Source organism: Pongo pygmaeus, chromosome 21 (genome assembly GCF_028885625.2).
Source record: "Pongo pygmaeus isolate AG05252 chromosome 21, NHGRI_mPonPyg2-v2.0_pri, whole genome shotgun sequence".
Lineage (NCBI taxonomy): Eukaryota > Metazoa > Chordata > Mammalia > Primates > Hominidae > Pongo > Pongo pygmaeus.
The window spans coordinates 16,098,395-16,112,999 of record NC_072394.2 but is presented as its reverse complement, the minus strand read 5'-3'; the positions used below and the strand labels follow the sequence as shown (position 1 = coordinate 16,112,999).

The 14,605-nt window shown below is 35.0% G+C and overlaps 1 protein-coding gene across 3 annotated transcripts in view; it reads right to left on the bottom strand.

Annotated features, from left to right (window-relative positions):
• Positions 1-14,605, bottom strand: part of XRN2 (5'-3' exoribonuclease 2) — an 88,484-nt gene that overhangs the window by 34,269 nt on the left and 39,610 nt on the right. For all 3 annotated transcript variants that reach the window (XM_054466977.2, XM_063659458.1, XM_054466978.1), the window contains 6 exons: positions 13,928-14,059; positions 10,537-10,655; positions 8,229-8,364; positions 6,537-6,644; positions 6,359-6,448; positions 5,323-5,395 (listed from right to left, as the gene is read on the bottom strand). In XM_054466977.2, the coding sequence (XP_054322952.1) occupies positions 5,323-5,395; positions 6,359-6,448; positions 6,537-6,644; positions 8,229-8,364; positions 10,537-10,655; positions 13,928-14,059 (658 nt within the window). The remainder of the gene's footprint in view (positions 1-5,322; positions 5,396-6,358; positions 6,449-6,536; positions 6,645-8,228; positions 8,365-10,536; positions 10,656-13,927; positions 14,060-14,605) is intronic.

The window sequence follows — 14,605 nt, the reverse complement described above, 5'->3', positions numbered from 1 at the left end:
AACAAGTGTAAATGAACCACCCCTGCTACCAGGATCACCCAAATTCCAACTTACCATTGCTCGAAATGAACGTTTCTAGTAGAGTTTCCTTGCTGATACAAAAACGTTTTGGAACTGAACTCTTATTGTCTCATTAAGCCAAAACTCAGATGCTAATATTTCCCCTGTAGTTGCAGGAGAAAAAATTCTACGTATTTTCCATTCTTAAAATGGCTTATATGAAAAATCATGTTTTCTGAATCTTAACTCCATGGTGATAAAAATTTTAAATAAATGAACAAATGGCTACCTGGATACCAGTATATGTTCTCACTTTAGTTACTAAGATGCCCCCAAGCAAGCCAGTTACTCTCCCTAGGGCTTGAGTGTGTCCTTTCATCTTTCTAGTACTTGGTTTCATCTTTTGTAAAATGAGAGCATTTCAACTAAAATACTCAATTCTGTTCAACCAGAATGCATAGATCTCCTCCTGCTCTAAAATTCCATAGTATTCTTTTTACATTTTAAGGCCTACTAATTAATTTATATACAAAAAAATTTTAAAGACTTGCTTAAATAACTTAGGGGGCAGGGGACAGAACAGAGGCTATTCATTTGGGGCTTAAAATGATCCTCTGCAGTATGCTGAAATTAAGGGCACTTATTTGGACCCAGAAGCATAATTTTCAAAGAAGCACATCACTAATACAATGCTATAAGAAAAATATACAAAGTTATTGAAGCATATGTATTTTCTGCTCTACACAGTATAAGTAGTATTTTGGCTAAATAAAAATTTTACGATACATAGCAAAGACAAATGCTAAATAGCATTAAATAATTCTGAAACTACTGCTACTCAAAACCACTGTTATCTGTGATTATTCCCTTTAAAATTATGAGAAATGAAAAGGTTTCCAAGTCTTAATTATTTAGCTATTGCATTTTCAAAGTTAGGAATCATATTCAATTTCACTACCTAGTAAGAGATTTTTTTTAAAAGATAGGGTCTCACTCTGTCACCCAAGCTGGAGTGCAGTGGCACGATCATTGCTCACTGCAGCCTCAAACTCGCAGGCTCAAGCAATCCTCCCACTTCAGCTCCTGAGTAGCTGGGACTACAGGCACATGTCTCTACCACACCCAGCTAATTTTTTAAATTTTTTGTAGAGATGAGGTCTCCTTGTGTTACGCAGGCTGGTCTCAAATTCCTTGTTTCAAGCAATCCCTCCAACTTGGCCTCCCAAAGTCCTGAGACTACAGGCATGAGCCACTGCACCTGATCTTTTTTTTTTTTTTAAGTTAAAAAGAAACTAAGTTCTAGTATGAATTTTGAATGGCCTAAAAGAGTGATTTCAAGGCTCTTAATACCTAACATGTGAGTCAGGCTATTTCAATAACTGGTAAACACATGAAAAAAACCCAGGAAATTGCTAAAATATTATTTAGTCATACACTTAAGAGAAATATATCAAGGGGAAACTACAGCATCATCTAGCTTGTTTTCTACCCACTACATTTAAGATATATATATATATAAAATAAAATATATATATATATATAAAATAAGATATATATATAAAATAAGATATATATATAAGATATATATACATATAAAATAAGATATATATATCCTACCCACTACATTTATATATATATATAAAATAAGACTTTTCTACAATATCAATTCCAGAAGCTAAATCCAATCAGTTAACAATGTGAAGTGCTACTCAACAGCAAGAAAATTACTAAGCAATAAATTTGCCCTACTGGCCAGCACAGAAAGGAATGCCTTACATCCAGATATGACAGAGCTAGAGTGAGCTGACAGTAAACATGAGAATAGCAGCTACTGTTTCCTGAACACTTCTTATGTTCATGCATTATCTCACTGAATTCTTTCAATACCCAGAGGGAGCCCAAGTAGTGGTAATAACTTAGGTATTACACAGTCACTTCAAATGTGAGCTCTAGTATCAGACTTTCTGAGTTCAGGTCTTAACTCAGGCAGACCTGAGTTCAGGTCTGCCACTGTGTAACTTGATGGAATTACTTAAATTCTCTATTCATATATAAAATATACAGCAATCAAAACTACTATGCCATATATCTATATAGTACTAAGCAAATTGACCAAAACGATATTGCTTTCAAATTACGTGTGTTGGGCCGGGTGCGGTGGCTCACACCTATAATCCCAGCACTTTGGGAGGCTGAGGTGGGCGGATCACCTGAGGTCAGGAGTTCCAGACCAGCCTGGCCAACATGGTGAAATCCCACCTCTACAAAAAATACAAGAAAATCAGGCGGGTGTGGTGGCACTCGCCTGTAATCCCAGCTACTCAGGAGGCTGAGGCAGGAGAATTGCTTGGACCAGTGAGACGGAGGTTACAGTGAGCTGAGATCGCATCACTGCACTCCAGCTTGGGCGACAGAGTGAGACTGTCTTAGAAAAAAAAAAAAAAATTACATATAATGTTGGTAAGCACACGTTTAAAAATGTTGACGTATCCAGATATACTTCATCTTCTATTAAGATGTACTCAACCCAGGTAAGAGCTTAACTAAGTATTATCACTACTTTCACTAAGTAAGTTTTAAAAACATGTATGAGGAAGAAACTGTATTTCCCAACAGTACTAAATTTTACCTCAAGCAAAGTGTGTTCTCACTACTAAGCTAAGTAAAAATATTTATATAAAACATTGTATAAAATACAAAAATATTTGAGGTCAAAATTTAAACCCATCCTAAAATTCATGTGAAATCTCAAGGGACCTTGAATAAGAATAAAGTTGGAAGACACAATTTCTGACTTCAAAACTCACTACAAAGCTACAGTAATTATAACAGTATAGCATCGGCATAAGGACAAACACATAGCTCAATGGACTAGAATAGAGAGCCCAGAAGATTTTCAACAAGAGTGCCAACTTATTCAATGGGGGGAAGAATGGTCTTTTCAACAAGTGGTGCCGGGAAAATTTGATATGCACATGCAAAAGAATGAAGTTGGACCATTACTTTACACCATATACAAAAATTAATTCAAAATGGATCAGATTTAAATGTAAGAACTAAAACTGTGTAACTTTTAGAAGTAAACATAGGAAGAAAGATTCATGATGTCGGATTTGGTAAAGATTTCTTGGATATGACACCAAAAGCACAGGAAACAACAAAAAAGAAACTTGATTTCATCAAAATTAAAAACTTGTGTGCATCAAAGGACATCATCATAGGGTGAAAAGATAATCCACAGAATAAGAGAAAATATATGCAAATCATACATTCAATAAAAGATTAATGTCTAGAATATATAAAAAACTTCTATAATACAACAACAAAATTAACCCAATTCAAAATTGAGCAAAGGACTTGAACAGACATTTCTCCAAAGATTTAGAAATGGCCAAAAAGGACATGAAACGATGTTCAGTTTCATGAACACTAATCATTAGGAAAATGCAAATCGCCACCACAATGAAATACCATTCATACCCATTAGCATGGTTATTACTAATAAAAACAAAATAACAAATGTTGGAGAGGATGTGAAGAAACCTGAACTCTTGTACATTATCTCACTTTTCCCCTAGAGTTAAATTATATTGAAAATACCCTGTCAGTGAAAGAAATAATATATACCACAATGACAGAGTTGACAAGTCACCTGCATGTTTATATATTTAATTATCTACTTAATAAACCCAGACAACGATTTAATAATTTACTTATTTAACAAACACAAAAATATATTTGCTTCTTAATTAATTTACTTAGTATTTTTACATCCCTCACTGTCCTATGCATCTTCTCTCTCTGCTTTAATCAAGACATCCTCCACAAAGCACCTTGAAAAACCCGAATCTCCAATCCATTTAACATGTAATAATACATGATCATGAAGCACACAACACTTATATAACCCCAATGGGTGCATTTCCATGATCATTCCACTGAAGTGATATGATATTTCTGCTACTAAATAAATCAAGTCAACTCCAAAGCCTCCTGATTTTTCAATTTGTAAGTTGTATTATTTATTCCCCTTTGTCTCAAGATTCTCTGTAAGTCATTTTATTGGCCATTCCAACCACAGGGAACAATAAGTAAAAAATGAAAATATGACTTTACCAAATGTGTTTATTACCCTAGGACAATGTATGGTGGAAGAAAAGGTTAAAAAATTTGCTGCAGGATGACTTTAGAGTGAAACAACAGCTGGTTTACTGTGTAAGAGATATTTCTTTTTTTTTTTTTTTTTTTGAGACGGAGTCTTGCTCTGTCACCCAGGCTGGAGTGCAGTGGTGCTATCTCGGCTCACTGCAAGCTCTGCCTCCCAGGTTCACGCCATTCTCCTGCCTCTGCCTCCCGAGTAGCTGGGACTACAGGCGCCTGCCACCACGCCAGGCTAATTTTTTGTATTTCTAGTAGAGACGGGGTTTCACTGTATTAGCCAGGATGCTCTCGATCTCCTGACCTCGTGATCTGCCCGCCTCGGCCTCCCAAAGTGCTGGGATTACAGGCATGAGCCACTGCGCCCGGCCGAGATATTTCTTTATTGTATTTTACATTCAATCATCATCACATATTGGTTGAGTGGTAAATACACCTTAAAGTTAGTACAAATTTTATATAGCCATTCCTACAAAATCTGTTAATGGAATGAAAAACTAGTAGGAAAAGTCATGATCAACATTAAGTATTTAAACTAAATAAAAGTTTCTAGCATATTTTTCAAAAGTTTCCATGGAGTATACGTAAATCTCCACATGGACACTACTGTGTTTCTGTATTTCTCAGCAACCTCAAAAGGTGTTAATGAGCTACTGACTGAATGTAACAAGCCCCATTAATTAATCACAAAGGAAACAAAGATGTAATTATCAACCTATTTCAACTCAATTTACTGCTTCTAAGAATGTTATAATTAAATTTACTATTAATCATTGCTAATCCCAGGTTGGATGGAGAAATATCAACATTTCACATATAATTCTCAAAATATTTACCTTTTAATATTTATTTATTTATTTATTTATTTATTTTATTTATTAATGAGACAGGGCCTCACTCTGTCTCCCAGGCTGGAATGCAGTGGTGCAATCATGGCTCCCTGTAACCCAGACCTCCCAGACTCAAGCAATCCTCCCACCTCAGCCTCCCAAGTAGATGGGACTACAGGTGCAAGCCACCATGCCAGGCTAATTTTTGTATTTTTTGTAGAGATGAGATTTCACCATGTTGCCCAGGCTAAAATATTTATCTTTTACAGAATTATTTCATTTCAAAAATTATGTTTGTTCACAGTTTTATCAGAAAAGAACATCTAAATTTTACCTTGCCATGCATATTTCTTCCCATTCAAATCAATAGCAAAATCTTCAGGATAGAAGTCAATTATACTAGAATCCTATATTAAGGAGAAAAGTAAAGAATCAAAACAGAAGTCACACATCTCTGTCATAAAGAATTTGATATGACTTTCATTCAAGTCATAAGGTCTGATGAGAAAATAAAGTGCATTCCTTTTAAAAAATGTTAAGAGACATTAGGTCATTAATCCCAAGTATAGTAAAACAAAATGAACAATGTTATTTTAAAAGATGAAAAAGCATTACTGCAGAAGAATTTTAGAACTGACAACTATGGGCTTCAGGCAGGCAGAAAGTAAAGGGTTTACGTATTCTAACACTTCCTACTTCCCGGCTGGGTCTCACTCTTTCTAGCTAGCATACAAAACAAAGTTCACAGGTGATTTTGGGTAAGGCAGTCTCCTCATCTCTGGTGGCTACCAAATATGGCTGGAACAAATAAAATTAAAGACTTACAGGTAGCCAGAGAACAAAAATTTTTTCCTGGCCGGGCACGGTGGCTTACGCCTGTAATCCCAGCACTTTGAGAGGCCAAGGTGGGCAGATCATGAGGTCAGGAGATCGAGACCATCCTGGATAACATGGTGAAACCCCATCTCTACTAAAAATACAAAAAATTAGCTGGGCATGGTGGTGAGCACCGGTAGTCCCAGCTACTCAGGAGGCTGAGGCAGGAGAATGGCGTGAACCCAGGAGGCGGAGCTTGTAGTGAGCCAAGATGGCGCCACTGCACTCCAGCCTGGGCAACAGTGCAAGACTCCGTCTTAAAAACAAACAAACAAAAAAAATCAAAAACTAAACAAAAAAATTTCTCCCCAAAACAAACTGATTTACTGTGCAGGGCCAAAGAAAGCAGGAAATATATGTGTGTTTGGAGTAAAAAACATACTTTGTTTCTGTACTTCACTGTTTTAACTATCAGCTGCAAAACAATTGTAACTGATACTAATAAAATGTGACAAAAATCCTGTCACCCACACACTCAAAATACTGAGACTCACAGGATCACTCATGAGCTTCCGCCATGATGGAGGTAGAAAATTACCACTTGCAGCTGGAAATACTCCCATAAGTTGTTCTAGTGGTTTAAACTGCAAAAAAGAAAAAACGTTAAAGACCCAAGATTATTATCTAATCCAGAATTCTATAAACTTTATGACTTTAAGTAATTAAGCTTACCGGTTTCGTACCCTTCTCAAAATCAGATGGCATGTCTGCAATGCCTTCAAAGTCTGAAGCAAATGGTGCATAATGAAATGGGTAATACCACTTCCAGGAAGCACAGCCCTAGAATCATTAAAAAGTAACAACAAAATCAAAAACCTATGTTAATGATGAACACAATTAAAAAAACAAAAATTAGGACTGTTAACCTATAATATTCTATTTATAAAACACATGACTTCTGGCATATATTCCAAATACTGATCTTTTCCATGACTCCTAAAAATTGTTTAAGTTTGAAGTTTCAATTCATATCAATGGCTCTTTGACTTTAAAAATGCTACAAAGCATCTTTGAAAAATCAGTAGTTACTGCCAAACTTCATATTCACAAACACAATTTGGTAAGATTTTTATCCTTAAAATACATTTGGTGACATTTCTTTCCATCTCTAGAGCTGTCATCATCAAGTAAAACCAAAAGCAGTCACAGCAGACATTTACTGAGCATGTAAGGTGGTTAGAGACATTATTGGAACAGCAGTTGAAAGTAAAACAGCCATGAGTTTCATTTTAAAATTCACCATTATATTTTCACCTGACAAGTTTCTTTTGACTATAAAAACATGTGAGTAAACACAGCAAAAAGAAAACAAAAGCAAGTTATACTCACAGGAAAGAGATATCTAAGATGTGTTAAGACAGTGTCTAGTGAATTTAAATCTTGACAGTAGGAGTAAAACACGCAGAGTACTTAACAGTCAATACTCAGTGCACTGTGTTACTTTCTACTTGTCAACACACTTCATCTATTCTCAGGTCACACCAAATTTAACTTGGTTTGCTCTCTAAGCACGAAACCAGATATTAACTATCAGTGTTACAATCCTCAATATGTCTACCTAATCTCTCACCAATCTGACATTTCAATTATCAAAAGGTAGGATACAGGTTATTCCAATTAGAATGTGCTTCATGTATCATCACTATATTATGAAGAGAGTAGCATTCAAATTCCTTTAGAATTCTTATTGGTATTTTCCAGGCTTTGTCTTCTGTTCAGTCATTTAGTGACTGTCAATTCATCACTCAGTTATTTTTAAACTCCAATTTAAAAAGCACTAACCTTTCATCATCTTAAAGACAAAGAGCAGTCAACCACATTACTTGATGCTGAAAATACTTTTAACAAAAATTAGCTTTGTTTCTATATTAATACCTAAGAAGCTTCCACGTCTTCAGAAACAAATATTTACAAATACGGACTTCTGAATAGGGAGCTTTAAAAAATGAGCCTGGGTTTGTTTTCAAGATCCAGCTCAATAATACTATTATTACAGAAATTACTGGGCTGGACGCAGTGGTTCATGCCTGTAATCCCACTACTTTAGGAGGCCGAGGCAGGCGGATCACGAGGTCAGGAGTTTGAGACCAGCCTGACCAACATGGTGAAACTCCGTCTCTACTAAATACAAAAATTAGCCGGGTGTGGTGGTGCGCTCTGTAATCCCAGCTACTCAGGAAGCTGAGGCAGGAGAATCACTTGAACCTGGGAGGCAGAAGTTGCAGTGAGTTGAGATCACGCCATTGCCCTCCAGCCCAGGTGACAGAGCAAGACTCCATCTCAAAAAAAAAAAAAAAAAAAAAGAAATTACTATTTTTCTTAAATGATTAACTACAAATTCAGAGGAAAATATTCTTTTTGTACCTGGTAATAATATCTAAGAACCCAGCAAAGTCCTTCAACGTACGACTGCACAACTTTCCGACGGAATTTCTCATCAGCTGCATCCACATCAAATTTGTTCTTGTAGTACCGCTGCTTCCAGCCAGCTTCCCATAACCTAAAACCAGGCACAGCTCATTTATGCTGAATTAACACATCTTCAGTAACAGGCTGTCTACCAATTTATATCCCAAATCAGTTTATATTTAATACCCAGGGGAAATGTGAAAGAGTTAAACACTCATGCTAACACATATTCATTTAATTATTTCTAAAAAGTCTAATTTCATAGGATTTATTATCAACTTAAAGACAGTTAAACACACCCCAGTCACTGATTCTGGTAAGACCATTATAAAACCACATTTTAAAAAATGTTATTGAAAAATATATAGAACACATTTGCTCAAATTTTAATACTACTTTATATGTTTCTTTGTACAATTCTAAAGCTACATTTTAAGATTCAAATATTGAAGATATTTTATATAGTTCAAGTTCCTTAGTTTGTTAAAATATATTTAAACCATACAAAGAAAGTCAACTAAATTACTTAAGACTCACACAGGTAACTTTTTTAAATGTAAAAAATAGTTTATAAAAGAATAATCTAGACATTAGGCAGAAATTATGTGTATACCTACTCTCTCTATCCTTGCTTGGGCCTTATCCCTCTTTCAGCTAAGAGCTGTTGATGGCTTAAGGAAAGGAGATAGAGATATATATAGAGAGACGTACACATTCTATATCTCTATATATCTATGTATACATACACACACACAAACATATGTATGTTATGGTAAAATCTAGAAGCAGGTCAATGAATCCACTAAATTATCATTCATCACTGAAAATACAATGTGACCAACCACATTTTCACCCAATGTATTATGTTTTTTTAAGAATCCATTTCTTATTCTCTAAGATTTAACATTTAAGGAACATGAAGAAGCCAAAGAACACTTTTAAAAACATCAGAACAGATCAAAAACATCAAGATGATTCTCCATTTAGGCCTCTTTTCCATGTGCCAGATCTCACATATTAATTGCAGTCATGTTTCAGAATATACCGTATCAATTTTAATCTACCCCTCCCACAACACAAAGGATTCATAGAATAACAATTAGAAATATCTCCTATTCATAAGGTGGATTATCACTATTTTACAGAAAATATTAATGAAAAAATGCTAAAAGCCCCAAGCATTTCTTGGTAGAGGCATTTCCACCCTTAATCATCCTCTAGGATTAAACAATAAAATACTAAACAAATCAAGTTACCTATTAAACTAGTATTGATCATGATGGCTACATAGTAAACAAAACCAAAGACATGCTGTAAGAGGAAAATCCAAAGTACAGAAAGTAGAGGATAGAAACTAAAGATATACAGAGTAAATGTTCAATCACAAGTAGACATGGATCTGAAATCAAAGGATGTTAGAAAAATGTGCAGAACCACATATGACCCTTGCAAAGTTTCTAATCATAAACACAAATCACACACTTTCCATGTCCTGTAAAAGAAGCATGAGCTGTAGGTGACTACTGTCTTGTTTACCTTTGAAATAGATCGTTTTCCTAAATTCTTAATGAGCTACAATTATTGAGATTGTTGGCCTTTTGCACTTGGAGCCCACGGTTCAAATCTGGATTTAATTACATGAGAGGTTGTTAATCTTATTATATAATGATCTCAAACTTCAGGATGAATTAAAGAATCAGCTTCCTATTTTAAATTTAAAGTATACAGTTAAAGGGAAACTCCTCTGTCATGAAATATAATTGCGCATATGCAAGTCTGTGGTTTTTAAAAAACATACATATTGATCTCTTAACAGAATGATTTCTGCATATTTCATTTTGAGGAAGAACTCTTTCAATAGAGAAGATTAAGGCAAACTATATTAAGTGTCTAAGTATAACTGAACTTTCTAGGTTAAGCAGCTTGAAAATTTCATCAGTCTCCAAACAGCAACATTCAGATCACATAGTCAGAGCTAAACACCTCATATCTAGCTGATCTTGTGCCTGGTCTCAGAGGGAAAAGTGGATTGGAGGACGAAAGCCTGCACGCATACTAATCTAGACACTTAGGTTTAACAGCTACAGCTTACACATCTCACTGGAATTTACTGACTATTCTAACCCTCCACATTAATTACTGATGGATAAAAAGATCACAGGCAAGCATCTGAAGGCACTGCTGCTCTAAGCTAAATAGCATTAATTAGACTGCATCTATTTCAGCAATTTGCTAACAAAGTGCTACCAAAAAATGGCTTCACCTGACATTATCCTCTGGCTCAGGTTCACTGTCACTGTCTTCTGCTTTTCGCTTAATTCCTCCTATTGGAGACGGGGAGCCATCAGATGTGAAACTCGTATTAGGAGATATCGAAGGACTCTGCAGACAATGATGACATTACAGAAGAAGGATTTCATTATTCATTTTACAGAAGAAGGTACATCCAACCACCACTACTTACCGTGTTTCACAGTAACATTTTTAAAGCTACTACATAGAGATGGTAAACATATTTAGACGGTACAGAGACTGATCTTGCTCCATTTCACTTCCCCTCAAAAGAAGTAATGTAATACCCAAACTTTCTATGCTTAAACTGAAAAGAATTAACATTGTTAGGGCAAAAAAAAAGTTTCTGAAGAAAAAAAAGTTTTAATTTTATATATTTTTTAAAATTATAGTACTTGAATTTTATTTTCCTTCGGTGGTTCACAATCATTTGTGACAATCAATTGTAACAATTCCTGTTAGGAATTCACAATCATTTGCCACCTACCAAATGGCAAAGCTATGAGGGGAAAAAACATACATATATTTTATATATATGTATAGCTCTATGTTATATATAAAATGTATTACATATATAGCATATAATATATAATAATATAGATGCAATAATATATAAAATGGTCAATGCTGGTGAGAATGCAGTTAAATGGTTAAGTCTTCAACCTAGTACAACCACTCTGAAAAGCAAGTTTAATAAGACTGTGTTAGATAACTTAAATTACTTTATATGTTCCGTTTTAAAAATCAATCTACAAATAAAAATCTATTAGTCATCTTAGAAAAATGCAGATTTTATTAGTATTTCAAAGACTTAGCTGTCATTTTAAATTCAGTACTATCTTCCCTTTGTACCTAACTCAATTAACATAATAGGTTAATTTTAACTAACATATTTTAATATAACCCTAACATATTTTAATATTTAAAAATTAAAAGAAAATGTTCTGCAACTTTAGTTACTCAGGCTAAAGGACCACATCACCAAAAACATAAGGGGCAGAAACATTTCCACAGTCAAGTTTTTCTTCTGTTACTCACAGTATATTAGCTATTTCAAGTAAACTGAATTTTTTTTAAACTGAGAGCACAGAAGGCCATTTCAATGATATAACAATTATAGAGTATCCACAGCATAAACACAGTTCATACCACAGGTCAAGAAAAGTTAAAATAATATGAAATCATATTTCACATAGAACTTAGAGCACGTCTCTTTTAAAAACATAATGTCAATGTTATTAATGAAAAGGTACAGACAATGTTGTCAAAAAAACCCAATAAAAATAAATACAGGAAGGCACTGTTGTACTTGGAAAACAAGGCAGGTATTGTTGTATTTTAGTTATACAGATCTGAGTCTGAAATACCAAATTCAACCTTTACTGGCTGTGTGGCCTTGAACAATTTATTACTTAACCTCTGTGAGCCTCATCTTAAAATGGGGATGATAACGTTCTGTTTCCTTACAAGTTATTGCAAGGATTAAATGCATCAATACATGTGAAAGATTACTGGCATGCTGCCTACCTGGTACATGGTAGTTAACCATTCAGTAAGTAATCACTATTGTTTTTTCAACCCTACACTAATCCATTTGGATTAAATTATGAGAGCGACATTCCCATTAACTGTCTACAGAGAAGTTGTGTAAAGAGCAAACTTTAACAAAATTAATTACTGACTAACAAGATATAAACTCTATCTTTAGAAAACAAAAATAATAATATACTTTCTAGAAAAAAATGCTGTTCACCATTTAATGCTAAATCTCCACTGCTCTGTCTCTACCAACAAAAATATTCCTTTGTGAACATACCAGATTCATATTAAATTCAAATTTCATAAGCTGTTTTTTTCATCAAATTAGATATAATGAAACCACACTGAAGAATGCTAAATATAAAACCACATATATAAGGAAATGGAAGCTATTTAATAAAACACTAAGAATGTTAATCATCAGTAGACATGTACTAGAGACTACAACCCAACAGCTCAGAAAAATAAAACACGAGAAATCTGTAACTTTAATGGCTCCCTTTAAATAAACTGGTAATTTGACTTCAAAATTTCCTTAAATTTAGAACATTCTAGGTGAAAATCCCACTCTGCAAAGATTCGAATTCCATACTTCCTCTATATAGAAATAATTGTGGCAAGGGAAGTTAATTAAGACAGAATCAAAGAAGCAACCTCATCACCAGTCTCCCCATTACTACTCCTATGGCAGATGTTATCGATCCACAGTCTGGTCCTGGGGCCTAATACTACCGGGCCTGAAGATAATACTGGAATCCTTCTTGAAGCAACCACAGCTGGCGAAGTTTAAATCTGCCTGCCTCCCAAGATTTAAAAAAAAAGTACTCTACCATCAACAGGGCATATGACACCACCAGTCACTCTCAGTTCTGCTCTGTGGGGATGGTAGTCACTAAAATCTTGAATGATGGGCATCAGCTATTTCTGTTCCATATAAGCATCAATAGGATAACTAACAGAATAACAAAAATTAAATATCCAAGCTTATTCAATTTCCTTGGATATATCATAGCAAAAGTGTATGTTCCTTCCTCTACTGTTAGATCAGGGTCTGTTCCCTCAGCCCTGCTGCTGTCCCACTGGGTATTCTGAGAGCTCATGGTCTATTTCCACTACAACAGGAAGGTGGTGGACAAAGTACAGCCTTGCAGGATAGGTTGATTTGCTTCTGGAGTTTGGATTACCAAGTTCAAATATGGAAGAATACCACAGGGCAAATAAATGTATGCAGTTGCTGAGTTCACAAACAGGGAGTAACCAGTAAGGGCTACCTTAAGATATTTATTCAGATTTATTTCATGCTGAATTGGAGAGCCAGAGTTTACACCTAAGGAATACTATTTTGCAAAATGTTCACAACTGCCCACTGAAGGAAAGGGGAAATAAGAGAATAAAACCCATCCTCCTCCTCTTGCCCCAGCTTTGAGACATATGGATGTCCCTTGACAAGCTTCTAGCACCATTCACCACCCTGTTCTTTGGAGAAGGGAGCAGTGTGCGGTTCATCTGCATTACAAAAACACTGCAGCCACTTAGCTTATTTTTGAGACAGAGTCTCACTCTGTCACCCAAACTGGAATCAGCTATCTCTTTATATTCGCATGTATCAACAATCCTACGTGCTCTTCTTTCACATCATTTGGATATTTTCATATTGATAAAGATGGACTTAACAGAACTAAAGATTTCTCAAGGCAAAGCAATTAAGAAAAACTATAAAACAAAACTCCAGGCTGTGATAAATTTCACACACACACACCACCCCTGCAAGAGGTATGTGATATTCATCATTCTTAAATGTCACATAAAAGTAAGCCACTTACAGAGTTATTCTGCATCCTCATTTCATAGGCTGCTTGTCTCGGATTACTGGCTACTTGAGAACCTGGTGAATTTCTTGAACCCAAGGCATGAGGAGTTAATATTCCACTAGGAGTGAAGGCTGGTTGATCTCTCTAACATAAATGGAAATGAATGTAGAAATTAAAATTAAATCACAACACAGTTAGATGACAGAAAGAAAGAAGGGCAATGGAATAAAGTCCAAACTGTAAGCACTTTACAGAATTCACTAAAAGACCAAATGATCGTTAATATTACAAGGTTGTCTACACTTTGATTTGATGGTAACTTATAACTTCTAAACAACAGCCTATAATACTTAATAACTCAGCCCTAAAGTACATATAATACACTGTACTGAAACATAGAGAAAATCTTTCAAGTCTCATTATGCTAATCCACTGCTTTTTACAATTACAGAAAGCATTCAAGACACAATTTCAGGCAAATAAAAACAACATAATTTAGGTTTTAAAAAAGTTGAATTTTGAGTTATACTTAGGAAATACAACTTTTTAAATTTATTTATTTATTTTTGAGACAGAGTCTCACTCTGTTGTGCAAGCTGGGGTGCAGTGGTGCGATCTCAGCTCACTGCAACCTCTGCTTCCTGAATTCAAGCGATCCTCTCACCTCAGCCTCCCGAGTAGCTGGGATTA